The 18,618-nt window shown below is 42.1% G+C and overlaps 2 protein-coding genes across 4 annotated transcripts in view; one reads left to right on the top strand and one right to left on the bottom strand.

The window, feature by feature from the left end:
- The window catches only part of snx27a (sorting nexin 27a), a 23,946-nt gene extending 17,310 nt beyond the window's left edge, over positions 1 to 6,636 (top strand). The window contains exons 8-13 of one of the 2 annotated variants that reach the window (XM_062047546.1): positions 110 to 199; positions 480 to 629; positions 2,455 to 2,583; positions 2,727 to 2,786; positions 2,942 to 2,990; positions 3,553 to 6,636. In XM_062047546.1, the coding sequence (XP_061903530.1) occupies positions 110 to 199; positions 480 to 629; positions 2,455 to 2,583; positions 2,727 to 2,786; positions 2,942 to 2,990; positions 3,553 to 3,623 (549 nt within the window). In that variant the 3' untranslated portion in view covers positions 3,624 to 6,636. Of the gene's footprint in view, positions 1 to 109; positions 200 to 479; positions 630 to 2,454; positions 2,584 to 2,726; positions 2,787 to 2,941; positions 3,082 to 3,552 lie in introns of those variants that run through there. The other variant, XM_062047545.1, reaches the window with a different exon arrangement.
- A 1,823-nt stretch (positions 6,637 to 8,459) lies between these two features.
- chrna11 (cholinergic receptor, nicotinic, alpha 11) overlaps positions 8,460 to 18,618 on the bottom strand; it is a 41,158-nt gene continuing 30,999 nt past the window's right edge. For both annotated transcript variants that reach the window (XM_062047542.1, XM_062047543.1), the window contains exon 11: positions 8,460 to 11,088. In XM_062047542.1, the coding sequence (XP_061903526.1) occupies positions 10,414 to 11,088 (675 nt within the window). In that variant the 3' untranslated portion in view covers positions 8,460 to 10,413. The remainder of the gene's footprint in view (positions 11,089 to 18,618) is intronic.

The following is an 18,618-nucleotide window of genomic DNA, read 5'->3' as shown; positions in this document are numbered from 1 at the left end:
CTGATTTTTACCCCTGTTAAATTGCCTGAACTAATTTTCTTTTCTTTGTTTATTGACCTCAAACGTTTTCTCTTCATGCCAATCCCCCCATCCCTCCACTGCTGACTAGGCGCTGGATGATGTGAAGAAGGGATTCATAAAAACGGAGGACAAATCCTACCAGCTGCAAAAGCTGGCAGAGCAGCGCAAGATGGCCACGGTCAGTCCCACAAACCCATCTTTGTTCGGGGAGGGGACTTGCGAGAGATGCGCTCTTTTGCTGCTGCACAAACTAGAGCCATTACTGGAGTGTCACAAAGATGAACAGAAACCCCCTCTGTGTTTAGAAATGAAGATAAAACTGTTATAGCTGGTTACTATTTTGTTGCTGACTGAGTTCTCTCTCTCTCTGTGTGTGTGTGTGTGCGTGTCTGTGTGTTTGTGTGTGTGTCTGTGTGTTTGTGCGTGTGTGTGCGCACGCACATCTTCAAACTGGTTAGTACCTGAGCCAGCTGCGCTCTTGTGAGGGCTACAACGAGGTGGTTTTCCCCCACTGCTCGTGCGACTCCAGGAGGAAGGGCCACGTCATCACGGCCATCAGCATTCATCACTTTAAGTTGCACGCTTGCACGGAGGACGGCACGCTGGAGGTGAGTGTGTTGTCGCAAAGAATGTGGTCAGCCAAGAAGGTAACTTGTACAAAATGTTAGTATTAAGGTCGCAATTACAGAATACTACTCATTAGTATCGTGACAGAACAGTGTTTATTACAGGACTGCAATCTATTCGTGACACGGGGACGGGTGACACAATGACATCTAGTTTGGATAATTGGCTGTTTTTGTGTATATTTTCTCCACTCTTACATTTATGACCTGTTTTTCGAGGCTGTCTGCAATATTTTTGTTCGTAGAGATGTTCCAAAATTGCAAATGAAACCACGGCCCACCCAAAAGTAACGGAATGTTTAGTTTAAATATCTGGCATGTGAAATGTCTGCGAAAACACAGGAATCTGTGTTTTTAAACATTAATTTTTTCGTCAAAATATCACTTCCGCGTTTTTTAAATTAAATATCAGTATAAATGCAATCCAAACAAAATTTGTTGAACGCTCACCTCAGCCACAGGTACTCGTTGTTCCTCTAGCCTAAACGCCGCACTGAATTGCAGGATAGGGAGAAGATCTCTCTGAGCCACAACTTTGAAGGTTGTCTACTTTGCTTCTAATTATATTTGAATGATTACAATCTGAAAACTGTTAGTTCCGAACCAATTGTAGTTCTAAAGTGTTTATTAGTATTCAGCGAGAAGGTATATTTTTGACATGACTAATATAAACAGAGGTCGCAACATCGGAAGTATATTACTCAAGTGTGCGTGGCTACAAGGTAGTTACCAAATGGAAAACGTTTTCAGAGTTCTTTGCATGCAGGTGCCCGATACCTGCTCATTTAGCCATGACATTGTGAAGCCTGTCCGTCCCGGCGCTCAGCGCTAGCTCCGCAGCCCTGTCACTTCATCCGTATCTCTTCCAGTCTCTCCAAACGGACTCTGGTGTGGCAGAGACCCAGCAGCTGGTCTTCATGGCCAAAAGGCTCCCAAGAGGCAGATCCAGAAGTTCACAAAAAAAGCACAGCAGAAGTCACGAAAGTGCCACCCCTTGTCGATTTAGAGCTGCATAGGTCCCGAACATTTTAAATCAAACCGTGAGGGCATTGCGGGGATATTTATAAAATAATATTGCCTTCCTTCATATTTACGGTAAACGAGCTGTTTGGAATTTGTCCATTTGGTGACTTTTTTGCCATTGATGACGTAAGCAGATTATCCATTCATGGTAGAAATTTACCCAAAGTGCTTTGCGCATGTCCCCCATTGATGTCTGACGCTGTAGTCAATAACCTCCTTCTTTTTGTCTATCCTCTTGTTGTGAGGCAGATTGGCTCGCACATGCATCCTCCGGTGTTGCCATTTCATATCACAAAGTAGCATATAGTTCAAACTTAATCTGTCTGTAGACTTGCTATGGAAGTGCTAAAAACTACAACAAATATGGTGGGGAGAAGATGCTGTCGAGTGGAGCCAAGTAAATAAGACTGCCTAACCAAACGGCACATCTTGAACAGACGGTCAGAAAGCAGCTTGAAAACGGTCTGAAAACATAATCTATGCAAAATTTTGACCAAAGAACCACCATTACAAGCAAGTGTTTTAAATGTAGGGAAAAAAATCATAATATGACCCCTTCATATGCATAATATATTTTTTTCAAATGCCTACAATGTTAAAAAGGCGTAAATCATAAAAACTCATTCATTGACCCGTCAATGTCCCAAAAAAAGTTAATTTACCGAATTTTTGTATTTCAGAGCACCAAAAAAATTTAATATTAAATGACAACTCAACACAATTGGAATTGTATCGTATAATTAGTTGTATGACCCAATGCTAAGCTACCCTCTCGCCATCTCAGAACCAGGTGATAGTGTTTGAGTGGGGGGAGATGCAGCGCTGGGACACGGACGAGGAGGGAATGGCCTTCTGCTTCGAGTACGCCCGGGGAGAGAAGAAGCCTCGCTGGGTGAAGATTTTCACTCCATATGTGAGCGAACCTGCTTTACACTTGAAATAATAATCATAGATAAATGAATGCAATCTTTGGACATTGTTTGTATTGCACCAGAAAACAAAAGCATTTGTGAGGACTGTTTTTTTTTGTTGTTCTCCTCCCTCCCCTTCCCCCAGTTCAACTACATGCATGAGTGCTTTGAGCGAGTCTTCTGCGAGCTGAAGTGGAGGAAACAGGTAGGGACCACTCCTTTCCTCTTTCATTCAGTGGGTGTGGGGGAAACACATGACTCCCAAGTCAAATGTCTAAATACGGATTATTATTGTTTAGGCGTATCTTTGCAAGGTGTGTAAGTGGTGGCTTTTTCTGAACACGTTTTTCTGTTCATCAGGTTGAGGAGGAGGCTTCTGATAAAGACAACAAAAACTGCAGCAACAACGGTAAGAAGCAAGCACTAGCAGAAGGGAAGAGGGGTGATGTCTGTCTTATGATTGATGCCCACATTCCTGTCTGACAGCCTGAAAGGACAAGGTTAGGAAAGAGTTCTATTATCTGCATTTTCTGTAATGTAAAAATAGGATAGAATAACGTCATGCTCTGTGACATTACGTCTCAGCAGCCCTGCAAAGTTTTCATTTAAATCTTCCGTTCTAACATAGCTCAAGTTGTCAAGGAGACGCTTTAGCACTTCAGTCAAAAGTGTCAACACGTGATGGGCCCGTCAGCGAGGCCCGCCTAAGTGCAAAGTTGAAGCTGTTTATGCTCACGTGGGACGTTGTGAGACCAGCGGCGACACGTGTATGTATGTGTGTAAGGGGCTGACTGCAATGCAAAAAAAAACAACTAAAAGATGATAGTGGATTTCTCGTACCTGCCAGGAACCTTACAGTTGAGGTGTCGTGAAGGCCAGCTCGGCGGGACAATGGAGGACATCTCGGTTTTGTCTGTCACGTGACGCCATTCACTCAGAACCTCCCTTGACCCGTCTGTCTGTTGTTGCAGAATATCTGCCGCCTCTGGAGACGCAGCAGAAGGGATGGCGCCACCTAGGGGGGGAGATCGCCACTTCCTAAAAAATACAAAAAAAACACTCATTCTGAACTCGGAACTGATATCCACTCGCATCGTCACACCCCGGAGAGCGCGCCCCTCCATCGACCACAGCAGAACTTGAGGGACACAAGGATGCGGTTCACGGCCCTTCCCCGCCCCTATGAAAACACTCATACTTGGATCGACCAGTTTTGGGAGAGTTTGGAAGAGTCACACCATTAAAACAAAACCCAGGGATACTCACCAAGACGAGCGATGAAGGGAAGTAGTAGGCTTTCATTTCATTCACCAGGTCTACATAGTGTGTCTGTGAGATGCTCCTCCTCATGCAAGCGGCCTGTGGCGTTAAAAAAAAAAAAAATCACGCTCATCCACCATGCTTGACCCCCTGAAAATGGGACTGGCGGGTTGTGCTCGGCATTGAGACAAAGTGGGAGAACCGGACAAAGGGGAAGGAAAGTGTGGGCAGAAAAAAAAGACTACCTTTTCTCGAGTCGAAAGATGCAACATTGATGCTGGACATGAAGACTGATAACGTGTTTTCTATTTGCGGGGGTCTGTGTTTTGTTTCTCTTACCTGTCCAAAAACACAGGTGACACAAAATGTAAACTCACTGTCCTATTGTTGTGTATGTTTAACAAGCCTTTTTCTGATCAAATATAGATTAATATAAGAGCTATAATAAGTGATTCATTCATCTAACATGCATTTGCAACCCAGAGGTGTTCCGTATCTCCATTTATCGTGTCATATTTTGGTCGGAATCTCATTATGGCTAGTAAGACATGGCAGATTATCAGATTTGCATAATTACAAAAATGTTTAGAAATTATTTTCAATTGCTGCTGTTCTCTAAATGGACAGCAGAGGGAAGCAGATTGCTGTTGGCGTCCGATTGATTGGTGTGTGTGTGTGTGTGTGTGTGTGTGTGTGTGTGTGTGTGTGTGTGTGTGTGTGTGTGTGTGTGTGTGTGTGTGTGTGTGTGTGTGTGTGTGTGTGTGTGTGTGTGTGTGTGTGTGTGTGTGTGTGTGTGTGTGTGTGTGTGTGTGTGTGTGTGTGTGTGTGTGTGCGTGTGTAAGCTATCCCCAAGGCTGTGTTACTCAACTAGCAAAGTGTACCTCCTCTGCAGAAGGTCCATTAACAATGTCGCAAAGTGTGTGTGTGCATGTGCGCCAGCTGTCTGCCTTATGTCACAGTATTAATTGTTTTTTCACTATATTACCGTATATATTTTTTGTTAAGTAGGTTTACATCTTGAACTAACCTTATGCATTAAAGTCAGAGGTCTGAATGTTTAATTGCCGATTGCCGAACCTGAAAGTAGTAATGATCCGGTATGTTTTATTTAATTCAAAGTAACTTTATAAGAATGCAGATTCAACCACTTGAACACACGTTCAAGTTCCAATATGTTGCGTGATTGTGCATGTCTTACGTAAGAGGCAGGTAATTGTTTTGTCTTTGGACGAATGAACACTAAGAAGGGCGGTTGTCCTGTTGTTGTTTTTTTAACTGTTGTGTGCAGCATATCACTGCGCTCCCGTAGCACAAAATGGTGCACGCTTGTCTCGTTATTTTGTGGTTTGACAAAATTGCGTGTGCAGGATTAGTGTCCGTCTTTTGCAGCATCCTGGGCACAAGCCCCTGTTACTTAGCAGTCTGTGATTGCATGATTTAGCTTAATAGACTTTTGGACTAAACTTCGTCCTTATATGGTGGTGTTTATTTACTCAACTGCAAAGACTGCCAGGTTTTTGCAAGGAGGCCTTTATATGTTCAAATGCATTTTCATAATTCCCCTTTAAATAATTAAATCTAATTTACTTAAACATCTCAAATATGAATAGTGTTTTTAAAGTTAAATAAATATGCAATATCTATTTTAGTTTGATGAATTTTTTCAATCCCAAATTCTTTTAGGATTGAAATGTTCCGCAGCCATGTTTGCTGTCCACTGGTGTGTCAAAAGTCATGCAACAGCTAATTACCAGCACAACCTTGTTATTACAAATTTATGGCCACTGCTTGTTCAAATTGGGCAACGAGCATTTCAATTAATTGTGGCTTGATGTCTTATCACAGCAGAGGCAACTTTACGAAGAAATACAGTATTTTAGCTTGTGTTTGCACCTTCCTCCTCAGGTTGGTGTCCCATCATTATAGCACTGGGATACGGTTGCCGTGGTAGCGCCATGCCAGCTCGACACGCCTCTGTGTCATTGTCAGTGCTGTCGGCCGGCTAGATCCACGCCACAATTAATAAGGCAAAGCACTGCTATCTCTTTGGAGGTTTGTGCTGCAGGCTCGGTGTGTGCGTGCGTGTGTGTGTGTCGTTGTCCGCCATCAATGAGGTGAATGTCACTGTGTGTTGTTTTTAGTCAGAAGCAGAGGGATGACAGGAATGTTAAAGAGCATGCTCCAGCTGTGTTTGATATTGTCTGTTAAGAGAGGGAAAGGACATGACTCTGCGATCCATCATAGAGTTACATCATCGCGGTTAGACTTCAGATTCTTCTCAGCAGTGTGGTCCTGTCTGTTATATATGTCACTATCTGTGAAAGAAGCATAGCAGAGGCGACTCAGGTCGTCGCTAAGGAGACTGCTTCTTTTGTTGGCCACTGACGTCTGGTGAGGCTCACACGTCACTATTGTTTATTTTTGTGGGCGACTTATCACCTTGTCTTGAAACGCCGGGCCTCTATGCTGCAAACTGTCGTCAACATAACTGTAAATAGTACTGGTTGGAAAAAAGAAAACAAATTATAATGCACTCACGTTTGTCTGACCTTATTTATTTAAGCTGAATTAGGGGAGCGAACGACGCACACGATGACGAAACGCTGCCTAAACAGCATGGATGAGCATCTTGGGTCACACCTGACATGCCCGCTTAGGCTACAAGGTTGTTTTTAACTCTAAAAAAAGGTTTACTAACCAATAAAAGGACACATGAAGATGGAAAATGTAGAGTAATAAATTGTAACACAATTTTAAATAAAGTTATATATTGGAGATGATGATGGTGATTTATGTGTTTTTTGAAGGTGCAATGGAGTCTCTAAAGTCTTTCCATCCATGAATATGGAATAAATCTGTTAGTCATCATCTTAAAACCTTTATTACCTATATAAGGCATTTTTTAACATTCAAAATGCTCATATCAAACTCCGTTTTCATACGCCCATCTTTTGTGTGATTCGGTTTTCCATGAAAATGTTGGTATACCATTTTGGATGTTGTTGGGTTTTTTCAAGTGTGACTGCAAAATAACCTTTCATTGGGCCAAAGGGAGTTGACCAGTGACAGCACTATGATAAAGAAGGTGAGAAACACTGAAGCAAAAACTGCCAGGCTTGGAAAAAATTGCTCCGGTTTTTGCATGATTTGGTTTTTGCATGACTCTTTGGAATGGATTACTAACAAAAATCGAGGATTGACTGTACAAGTGTCAAAAGAAGTTAATATTTCTAGAAACACTTTCTTATTATATTCTATGTTCTGGTGTATTTTGTTTTATTATTATTATTATTGATAGCTTGGTGTTGACTCCCATATTGTACCGAGCAACCAAGACAGAGAGGAATGTAAGCTTTCATCGCTAATAACTTTACTTTCTGGGCCTGTGGTTGCCATCACTGGTACCCTCCTGTCCTGGCACTCTGAAAAAGGCAAAGAAAAAGCAAAGCTTTCCAAGTCAAGCTGAGGTGAAGACACTGCAGTGTAAACCGAATGGACTTCCAGGATGCTAATTTAGTTTTGTCCACTCTTTGAACCAGTACCACTCCTCCTCAGGTGGAGCTTTCTTTCACTTTGTGTCCCTCCCACCCCCCACGCACGACCTGTCATGTTCAGTGCATGGAGGTTATCAGACCTACCAAACACGTGCACATGCATGGCCATGCTTTCCAGGGTGAAGCAGGCATCCATCAATGGTCTGGATCCTTCATCTCTTATTCCACCACGCCGCTTGGCTTCTTGGCAGCCTTATCGACCGGCGCCGTGCGGGCCCGTGGTAATTAAAAGTCATTGATTGGCCGCCGAGATGCTAGATGGATGCAGTCATGTAGTGCTGCACAAGAGAGGCGCACACATGTGCTACCTTACATGAAGGGCCTGTTCTCGCCACAATTAGGCTTAACATAAGAGGAGTTTTTTTTATTACAGTCATCAAAAAAGGGTGGCTTTTGCACATGACATTACATAGAAAAAAATGGGATATTGCATGTTTACATTTTTTGTTAAGTACCATGTTTTTTTGCAACCTCTGCCTTCCAGCATGGCGTAGTTTGTAATACATTATGTGTCTTGTACTAAAACTAGAAGGCTCCTGCGTACCAATAATGGTACTTGAACCTCAGCACTCTAACACATTTCTTTATTTTTATTTTTTTCAAAATATAACTCTTCTTGGACAAAATATTGCAATATCCGCCTCATATGTAGACTGTAGTTGTTTGCGCGTGTTTTTATTTTTTTTAAGTTTTGTTTTTCACTGCTTTCAGGAGGGTGGGTGCACGTGTCCACGTTAAGGTTTGAAGAACAATCATTTCCATCCTCCTCACACACACACACACTCCTTCTTTTATTCCATATGAGTGAACACCGTAACTCCGCCTGTCCTCACTTTGCTGACACTGCACTTTTTTTTTTTTTTCAGAAGAGAAAGCCAACCTATAAATACAACTCATGACACACATTTGTGACCGCACAAAATTGTCATTTTCTGTTTATTCCTCAGTGTGTATTGTGATGATGGAGTACCCCGACCTTTCCTTTGATGGTCCCCGGTAGCCCCCATCCCTCTTGTCTCAACCCCTCCATCATAAATCCCACAGATTACCCCGTATGCCCCCCTCACACTTTCCGCCAATGACCTCTTCCACTCGTCTCTCCTTTTCTGAACAACTGATCAATTAAGGCCATGTCAGCTGTTTCCTTTCCCATCTTCCCTCCCCCTTTATGAGAAGCAGGTCGTATTAGATATGACAAGAGAATACTTTTATTTCAGGATGAGAAATGTTGTGGGTGTCGAGAGATTAAAGAAACACTCAGGAACTGCAGGATCTTGCCCACTCTAATGATACAGCCGCACGTAAAACCAAAATTCAGATCCAATACAAGAGCTCTATTAAATATTATGCCTATAAATTTCATAGACTTTCATGGTCAAAAACCATACAGGATAGGATCGCATTAATTGTCCATTTGGGACTAGCAAAATGGGTGAAAAAATGTTGCACACCATGTTTGTTTGTGCTGGAGTAGAACGGAAGATTCCATTTGTGTCTCAAGCCAAAAAGGAAAATAATTGTGTCTGGAAAATAATGTAAAATGGAGAGACCATAGTTACATCTATGAGCGAGACCTTACCATTTTAAAATCTGGGATACGGGCAAAAGTTCTAGAAAAAAGGGGAAAATATTGTCCATGTTTGTTTTTTTGTTGGTTCGTTAGCATGCCACTTCATGGTTCATGTAGGTAGTAAGATGCATGGTCATACCCTTTTTGCTCCTGAGGCAACCAACAAATTTAGCTGAACTGCACCAATTTTGTCAAGAGGAGTGGTCAAAAATTCAACCAGAAGCTTGTGGATGGCTACCAAAAGCGCCTTATTGCAGTGAAACTTGCCAAGGGACATGCAACCAAATATTAACATTGCTGTATGTATACTTTTGACCCAGCAGATTTGGTCACATTTTTAGTAGACCCATAATAAATTCATAAAATAACCAAACTTCATGAATGTTTTTTGTGACCAACAAGTATGTGCTCCAATATCTCTATCACAAAAAAATAAGAGTTGTAGAAATTATATATATATATATAAGTACATTTTACGATAAAGAACTGGCAACTCAGTTTCCAGATTTTTATGTTAAATGTATGATGCTTGGGGGAATCGTCTATTTGTGACTCAAACAGTCAAAAGGGGAAATGTGTGTTTTGAATGTGTTTTCGGATATCATGCCACCATGCCATTTTATGGAAAATACAGTACTGTAAGATGGTGCAATTGTAAAATTCCTAAATATGTTAGCTAGTCCGCGCAAGCTAACATTTTGCTACAGCTCTTGTATTAGATTTAATTAGTTTATTGTGATTATTTTAAGCCCTCTCTCAGAAGATCTCCATTAGACACAAATTAGGGGCATTGTGCCACTAGCAGGAAATCTTTATAATATTGATTTTGTTGCCTGTGTTCATTGCCGAGCGAGGGAGAGAGAGACGAGTCTGCTTCCTTTGTGGGATTCTACGTCTTGAATGACACTCTTGAGCTAGCTTTTAATAAGATGTTGCTTTTCTGTATTGATTGTGTAGCTTTACCGCCCATTTAAGATCTGCATCTACATGCAGCTCCAATTCATTTTGGAGATCACCGGTATGAGCTTAACTAAGAGATAAAAAGACCTTTGGAAATGCAAAATAGCCAGAGTTATCTTTTCACAGCCGATTAGTCGCACTTTAAAAGATGATGGGAGGACTTTTCAATTTGACAGCCATTAGACGCGCGGGATTGAATAATAGACAAGCACCTTCGTCTCTTCCTGTCTTCTTTATCTTCCCTCATCTGCATGTCCTTGTCTTGTTCTCCTCCATCTTCACTGTATTGGAGTCTTTCCTTCCTCCCGTCAAGCTCCCAGGTGTGGACTTTCTTCCCGGGCTGGCTTTTCCATCCCCGCCTCAAAGTTTGGATTGACATTTCACCACACATCAAATAACGCTTCAGTCACTAAATCCACATTTTCCTGCAGTCTTCCGTCCGCAGGAGAATGTGTCTCTCTGGATCCCGCTTGATACTTCAAGAGCGTTCAGATAAAGTCCTTGGAAACCGCGTCCGCAAAGTTGGGCGCCGACATGAGGATGGAGATGGTGCAAATTATGTTGAAGACGCTGAACGCCACCAAGCACAGGCGGTCGATGACGGCGCCCGCAAACTTCCACTGGTCGGCCACGCACTCCGCCTCGTCCTGCTCCCTGAAGCGGTCCGCCAAGTAGCGCACCTCCTCCAGGATGGCCTGAAGCAAAGGGTCCCCATGACCTGCGGCCTGACCCACAGCGTTTCCAAACCCCACGCCGCTGGAGACAATGCTGGGGCATCCTACCACGTCCAAGTTGGGGCTTGGGGAGCTGCACAGGTGAGGCGGAAGATGCGGTGGCGGACTTCGCGGTCCTGAGGGGGCGTTGTTACTCCTCTGGGCGGCGTCTACGAGCACTGAGGGTTCCTCCATCGGCTGGAAGCCCATGTAAAGAAGATTCCCGTTGTTGGCGCTAGATTGGAGGTGCCCCGCGTGGAGAGGGGCGAGGTTCTGAGGGTGCAGCGGGTGCAGGGCGGGGTCGCCATGGTTCGGGATGCTGCCGCTGTGGGAGCCTGAGGAACAGCGACGTAGATGGGGGGCGCACTGGGGCCTCTCGGGTTTCTCCGCTTCGCCGGGACGCTTCATCCGCAGGAACCACGCCACCCACTGGAGCAGGACCAGCTTCACCTGTGGAAACAGAACGCCAACCGTGCACTCCAGTCACCTACAGGTCCCTTTGTTTTACATTACCTCAGCCAAAGTACAAATCTTAAAGGCCTACTGAAATGAATTTTTTTTATTTAAACGGGGATAGCAGATCCATTCTATGTGTCATACTTGATCATTTCGCGATATTGCCATATTTTTGCTGAAAGGATTTAGTAGAGAACATCGACGATAAAGTTTGCAACATTTGGTCGCTGATAAAGAAAGCCTTGCCTGTACCGGAAGTAGCGTGACGTCGCAGGTTGAAGGGCTCCTCACATTTCCCCATTGTTTACACCAGCAGCGAGAACGATTCGGACCGAGAAAGCGGCAATTACCCCATTAATTTGAGCGAGGATGAAAGATTTGTGGATGAGGAACGTGAGAGTGAAGGACTAGAGTGCAGTGCAGGACGTATCTTTTTTCGCTCTGACCGTAACTTAGGTAAAAGGGCTCATTGGATTCCACACTTTCTCCTTTTTCTATTGTGGATCACGGATTTGTATTTTAAACCACCTCGGATACTATATCCTCTTGAAAATGAGAGTCGAGAACGCGAAATGGACATTCACAGTGACTTTTATCTCCACGACAATACATCGGTGAAGCACTTTAGCTACGGAGCTAACGTGATAGCATCGTGCTTAAATGCAGATAGAAACAAAATAAATAAGCCCCTGACTGGAAGGATAGACAGAAGATCAACAATACTACTATCAGGAGACACCGAACCAAACACTGGACCTGTAACTACACGGTTAATGCTGTGCCGCCTGTCGAAGCCTAGCAATGCTGTTGCTAACGACGCCATTGAAGTTAACTTAGCTACGGGACCTCGTCAGAGCTATGATAAAAACATTAGCTCTCCACCTACGCCAGCCCTCATCTGCTCATCAACACCCGTGCTCACCTGCGTTCCAGCGATCGACGACGCGACGAAGGACTTCACCCGATCATCGATGCGGTCGGCGGCTAGCGTCTGATAGCGCATCTGCTATCCAAGTCAAAGTCCTCCTGGTTGTGTTGCTGCAGCCAGCCGCTAATACACCGATCCCACCTACAGCTTTCTCCTTTGCAGTCTCCATTGTTCATTAAACAAATTGCAAAAGATTCACCAACACAGATGTCCAGAACACTGTGGAATTTTGCGATGAAAACAGAGCTGTTTGTATTGTGACACAATGTGTCCGAATACTTCCGTTTCAACCATTGACGTCACGCGCATACGTCATCATACATAGACGTTTTCAACCGGAAATTCCCCGGGAAATTAAAAATTGCACTTTATAAGTTAACTCGGCCGTATTGGCATGTGTTGCAATGTTAAGATTTCATCATTGATATATAAACTTCAGACTGCGGGGTCGGTAGTAGTGGGTTTCAGTAGGCCTTTAAGAACACAAGTGAGAAAATGTGACTTTTACAGTAGAATTAAGTTGCTGGGCGCTGCCTTCAAATGCAAGTGAAGCAATTTTTATGTTACCTATATACTACCAAATTTATACAGTATATCACTATGTCTTGTTGCTTCACATCTAGGTGTCCCCTGCAAAGGCAGAAAGATGCTTCACTGAAGGTGGGCGCTCACTGCACTGCTGCAAGTAAGAGACATCTTTGTCTTTTGTTCACAACTGTTAGCTTGTAAGTAGAGATGTCCGATAATGGCTTTTTTGCCGATATTCCAATATTGTCCAACTCTTAATTACCGATTCCGATATCAACCGATACCGATATATACAGTCGTGGAATTAACACATTATTATGCCTAATTTGATTGTGATGCCCCGCTGGATGCATTAAACAATGTAACAAGGTTTTCCAAAATAAATCAACTCAAGTTATGGAAAAAAGGCCAACATGGCACTGCCATATTTATTATTGAAATCACAAAGTGCATTATTTTTTTTAACATGCCTCAAAACAGCAGCTTGGAATTTGGGACATGCCCTCCCTTAGAGAGCATGAGGAAGTTGAGGTGGGCGGTGTTCGGGGGTGGGGGTGGATAATGGGTAGCGGGGGGGGGGGGGGGTATATTGTAGTGTCCCGGAAGAGTTAGTGCTGCAAGGGGTTCTGGGTATTTGTTCTGTTGTGTTTATGTTGTGTTACTGTGCGGATGTTCTCCCGAAATGTGTTTGTCATTCTTGTTTGGTGTGGGTTCACAGTGTGGCGCGTATTTGTAACAGTGTTAAAGTAGTTTATACGGCCACCCTCAGTGTGACCTGTATGGCTGTTGATCAAGTATGCCTTGCATTCACTTATGTGTGTGTAAAAGCCGCATATATTATGTGACTGGGCCGGCACGCTGTTTGTATTGTCGTCCGGGTGGAAATCGGGAGTAATTCGGGAGAATGGTTGCCCCGGGAGATTTTCGGGAGGGGCACTGAAATTCGGAAGTCTCTCAGGAAAATCGGGAGGGTTGGCAAGTATGCCTGTACTACCAAATTTATATATCAGTATGTCTTGTTGCTTCACATCTAGGTGTCCCCTGCAAAGGCAGAAAGATGCTTCACTGAAGGTGGGCGGTCACTGCACTGCTGCAAGTAAGAGACATCTTTGTCTTTTGTTCACAACTGTTAGCTTGTAAGACATCAAAACTGGATGTAGTGAGGCTGTGTTTGCACTGGGTTCAACCTGCGGACTGCATTTTCTCATGTTCCAAGTGGGACACTTATTAGAGACAAACTAAGCAAAAATATATTTATATTCAATAGCTTATGTCATCTTATTAGATCTAATAACTTTTCTTTATTGTGTAAATTGCATTCCAGAGCACATAATTGTGTAAAAGATTAGGAACCTGTGTCCATGAAAATAGTAAATTGAGCATAAAATGTCCGTAATGTAACTAGACTAGAGATCGATCAATTATCGGCCAGGCCGATATCAGTATCAGCCATTTTTTTTATTATCAGTATCTGGTTGTTTTTTTTTAATCATTATAATTACAACAGAACTATATCGGTAATTACATTATATGCACATATAATACCATTATTTAGTATTTAATTTAAACTTTTTTGAATAAAAAAATAAATAATAACCACTGTTCAAGCACCAGCCTTTTTGCCCTGCATGATAAGTTTTCTTTGCTTTAGCCCAATTTTTACTTTACTTTTATAGTCCAAAATTCTCCCCAAATATGTTTTGACATTTGACAGGGTATTTATTTAAGTTCTTGTGAGAAATCTTCTCAGGTCTGCTCGACCCCGGCGCTCAGGCAGTCATGCACACACACACTCTTGGAGTGCTGGTCGCCTACAGTACGTCTCCTCTGCTTACCTGTCAAACTTCCAATGTTTTGCCGAGAGATCAATTTTTATCCTTTCCCAGCATCTTCATGGTCCTGTTTTGTTTGTTTTCGCGACTGCAGCGATGGAGTCGCTTGACTCGGAGTGCGGGCTTATTGAAGTTTTTTGTTCCGTGATTCAATAAAATAACAACGCAAAAGAGATGGATGGACATAAGGACAACAGAAAAGATATCACTGCCAAAAATCCAAACTTAGTGTAAATATCATGACAAATAGGATACTTATTATTAGAGATGTCCGATAATATCGGCCTGCCGATATAATCGGCCGATAAATGCTTTAAAATGTAATATTGGAAATTATCTGTATCATTTTTTAAATTATCCGTATCGTTTTTTTTTGGTTTTTTTTGTTTGTTTTTTTATTACATCAACATTAAAAACACAATATACACTTACAATTAGTGCACCAACCCAAAAAACCTCCCTCCCCCATTCACACTCATTCACACAAAAGGGTTGTTTCTTTCTGTTATTAATATTCTGGTTCCTACATTATATACCAATATATATCAATACAGTCTGCAAGGGATACAGTCCGTAAGCACACATGATTGTGCGTGCTGCTGGTCCACTAACATTACTAACCTTTAACAGTTAATTTGACTCATTTTCATTCATTACTAGTTTCTATGTAACTGTTTTTATATTGTTTTACTTTCTTTTTTTATTCAAGAAAATGTTTTTAATTTATTTATCTTATATAATTGTATTAATTTTTTAAAAAAGGACCTTATCTTCATCATACCTGGTTGTCCAAATTAGGCACGACTGTATATATCTGTATCGGTTGATATCAGTATCGGTTGATATCGGTATCGGTAATTAAAGATTTGGACAATATCGGAATATCGGATATCGGCAAAAAGCCATTATTGGACATCCCTAGTTGTCATCCATCTACTATCCAGGTTAGAGGCATGATTTATGATCTACTATAAACTTCCACAAGCAAGGAAGCGAGGAAACCGCTTACCACTCGATGATGTCAATATAGGCACACACGCTTATGATCACGGCGCTGCAATTAATAGTTCATCTGCGTTAGCGCTTATAATAATATCACTAAGGAGACGGCGTGGCGAAGTTGGTAGAGTGGCTGTGCCAGCAATCGGAGTGTTGCTGGTTACTGGGGTTCAATTCCCACCTTCTACCTTCCTAGTCACGTCCGTTGTGTCCTTGGGCAAGACACTTCACCCTTTGCCTCTGATGGCTGCTGGTTAGCGCCTTGCATGGCAGCTCCCGCCATCAGTGTGTGAATGTGTGTGTGAATGGGTAAATGTGGAAATACTGTCAAAGCGCTTTGAGTACCTTGAAGGTAGAAAAGCGCTATACAAGTATAACCCATTTATCATTTATCATTTATAATACTTGGTACATTTTCAAGTCACAAAATGTAAATGTAAATAGAGGACCTTCCTTCGGCTCCATTGTAAGCGGACCTTTATTTACGAGTTAGAATGCATTTTTTTTTAATACATTCATCGTCATGTCTCTCATAATGATTGTAAATGATAGGCACAATTCCGAGAAAGTGCAGTTCCTCTTTAAGTTGCAGTTACTGTTGCAGGTCCAAGCATACTTGCCAACCTTGAGACCTCCGAATTCGGGAGATGCGGTGGGGGGGGGGGGGCTGGGTTGAGGTGGCCGGGGTTTGGTGGTAGCGGGGGGTGTATATTGTAGCGTCCCGGATGAGTTAGTGCTGCAAGGGGTTCTGGGTATTTGTTCTGTTGTGTTTATGTTGTGTTACGGTGCGGATGTTCTCCCGAAATGTGTTTGTCATTCTCGTTTGGTGTGGGTTCACAGTGTGGCGCATATTTGTAACAGTGTTAAAGTTGTTTATACGGCTACCCTCAGTGTGACCTGTATGGCTGTTGATCAAGTATGCCTTGCATTCACTGATTTGTGTGTTAAAGCAGCATATATGTGACTGTGCCGGCACGCTGTTTGTATGGAGGAATAGCGGACGTGACGACTGACGCCCCCAATATTGTTGTCAGGGTGGAAATCGGGAGAAATTCAGGAGAATGGTTGCCCGGGAGATTTTCGGGAGGGGCACAGAAATTCGGGAGTCTCCCGGGAAAATCGGGAGGGTTGGCAAGTATGGGTCCAAGACAATAGATAGCAGTAGTGTATAGCTCATAATTTTTGTTGTTGTGCCCTAAAAAGTGTCAATACTGTAAATATTTCACTTATTACGCACTGGCTGTTTGATTGTAACTTGCATCTAAGTTGCAGTGTTCATTAAAACATTTAGAGGTGTGGAAATTTCAATTTAAATCGCTAACGCTAATCAGTAACATGTCGGTAGAAAAGTTCATTTTTGGGAAAGTGGAGCCTTACTTTATCTATGTCTGAGTGTTTATTGAGTCAGTTTCTTTGTTGGAAGTGAAAACTGAAACATTACCTAAAAGTAGTTTGGCTGATTCCGCTCTCAGTGCTGCTGAAGTGATGGCCAAGTGCTGAAGTGCAACAAGTCGGCAACCGAGCGTGATGTCATGCGCAACCCGGGTAACATGGCACCATTGGATTTTATGTGAATCGGTGCCGAAGGAATTCGGTCGGTGCCAAAAAAGTACCAGATTCATCCCTACTTGGAAAACCACCTAATAAGCCACGCCTTTTAATCAACTAATGAAATAATTAAGAGTTTGGTTACACTCTCACCCCCTTAAACATGTTACTTCCTTTAGCTATTAATGGACATATGCCCAAATACTTGTCTATAACCTCTTCAAAACAGCACCTTCCGCTTTGGAAATGTGTCTTTTGCTAAGAGGTCAAGGTTTATTTATTTATATTTGAAACTAGAGATGGCCTATATTATCGGCCGATAAATGCTTTAAAATGTAATATCGGAAATAATCGGTATCGTTTTTTTAATTATCGGTATCGTTTTTTGTGTGTGTTTTTTTTTTGTTTTTATTAAATCAACATAAAAAACACAAGATACACTTACAATTAGTGCACCAACCTAAAAAACCTCCCTCCCCCATTTACACTCATTCACACAAAAGGGTTGTTTCTTTCTGTTATTAATATTCTGGTTCCTACATTATATATCAATATATAACAATACAGTCTGCAAGGGATACAGTCCGTAAGCACACATGATTGTGCGTGCTGCTGGTCCACTAATAGTACTAACCTTTAACAGTTAATTTTACTCATTTTCATTAATTACTAGTTTTTATGTAACTGTTTTTATATTGTTTTACTTTATTTTTTATTCAAGAAAATGTTTTTAATTTATTTATCTTATTTTATTTTATAATTTTTTTTAAAAAGGACTTTATCTTCACCATACCTGGTTGTCCAAATTAGGCATAATAATGTGTTAATTCCACGACTGTATGTATCGGTATCGGTTGATATCGGTATCGGTAATTAAGAGTTGGACAATATCGGATATCGGCAAAAAAGCCATTATCGGACATCCCTATTTGAAAGCATTTTAAAACAGCCACTACTGCCCCAAAGTGCCATACAGAATAAAACAAAAAGGTAAAAGAATAAGAAAATTCAATAAAAAAACTATTCGTACAGAACTATCTAAATATTAAACTCAGCTAAACAAACCAATCAATAAAGTAGTAAAAACTAAATAAGCTCTAAACATAGACAACATTCACACACTAGGGCCAATTTAGTGTTGCCAATCCCCAGGTGCATGTCTTTGGAGGTGGGAGGAAGCCGGAGTACCCGGAGGGGAACCCACGCAGTCACGGGGAGAACATGCAAATTCCACAGAAAGATCCAGAGCGCAGGATCGAACCCAGGAACTTTGGTATTGTGAGGCAGACGCACTAACCCCTCTGCCACCGTCAGTTGTGCTAAATAAACGCCAGAGCAAACAAGTGTGTTTTTAAATAAATTTTAAATGTCTCAAGAGATGTAGCAGCTCTGAGATTCCCCAATCTCCCAGAGCCATTTTCCCCTCCCAATATTTGTAACAAAAGAAATACACTAAAAACAAATGTCTACTGCAGAGGACACAAGTTCTGTGGAGGAAATGGTGTCGAAGCGAAACACAACAGCCGACAGGTGGGGAGTTGAAGCCCCAAGTTTCTTGCCAAAGAATAAAAAGTGATGCAGTGAGCCTTAAAGGCATCCTCCCACTTTAAATAGCAGCATGGCAGACTGACAGCGCCTCACTTGATGAGTCACTGCAGAGGCAAAGAGAGAACATAAATCAATGAAAAC

The sequence above is a fragment of the Entelurus aequoreus genome, linkage group LG05 (assembly GCF_033978785.1).
Source record: "Entelurus aequoreus isolate RoL-2023_Sb linkage group LG05, RoL_Eaeq_v1.1, whole genome shotgun sequence".
NCBI classification, from domain to species: Eukaryota; Metazoa; Chordata; class Actinopteri; order Syngnathiformes; family Syngnathidae; genus Entelurus; species Entelurus aequoreus.
This window is presented reverse-complemented; position numbering and strand designations above follow the sequence as displayed.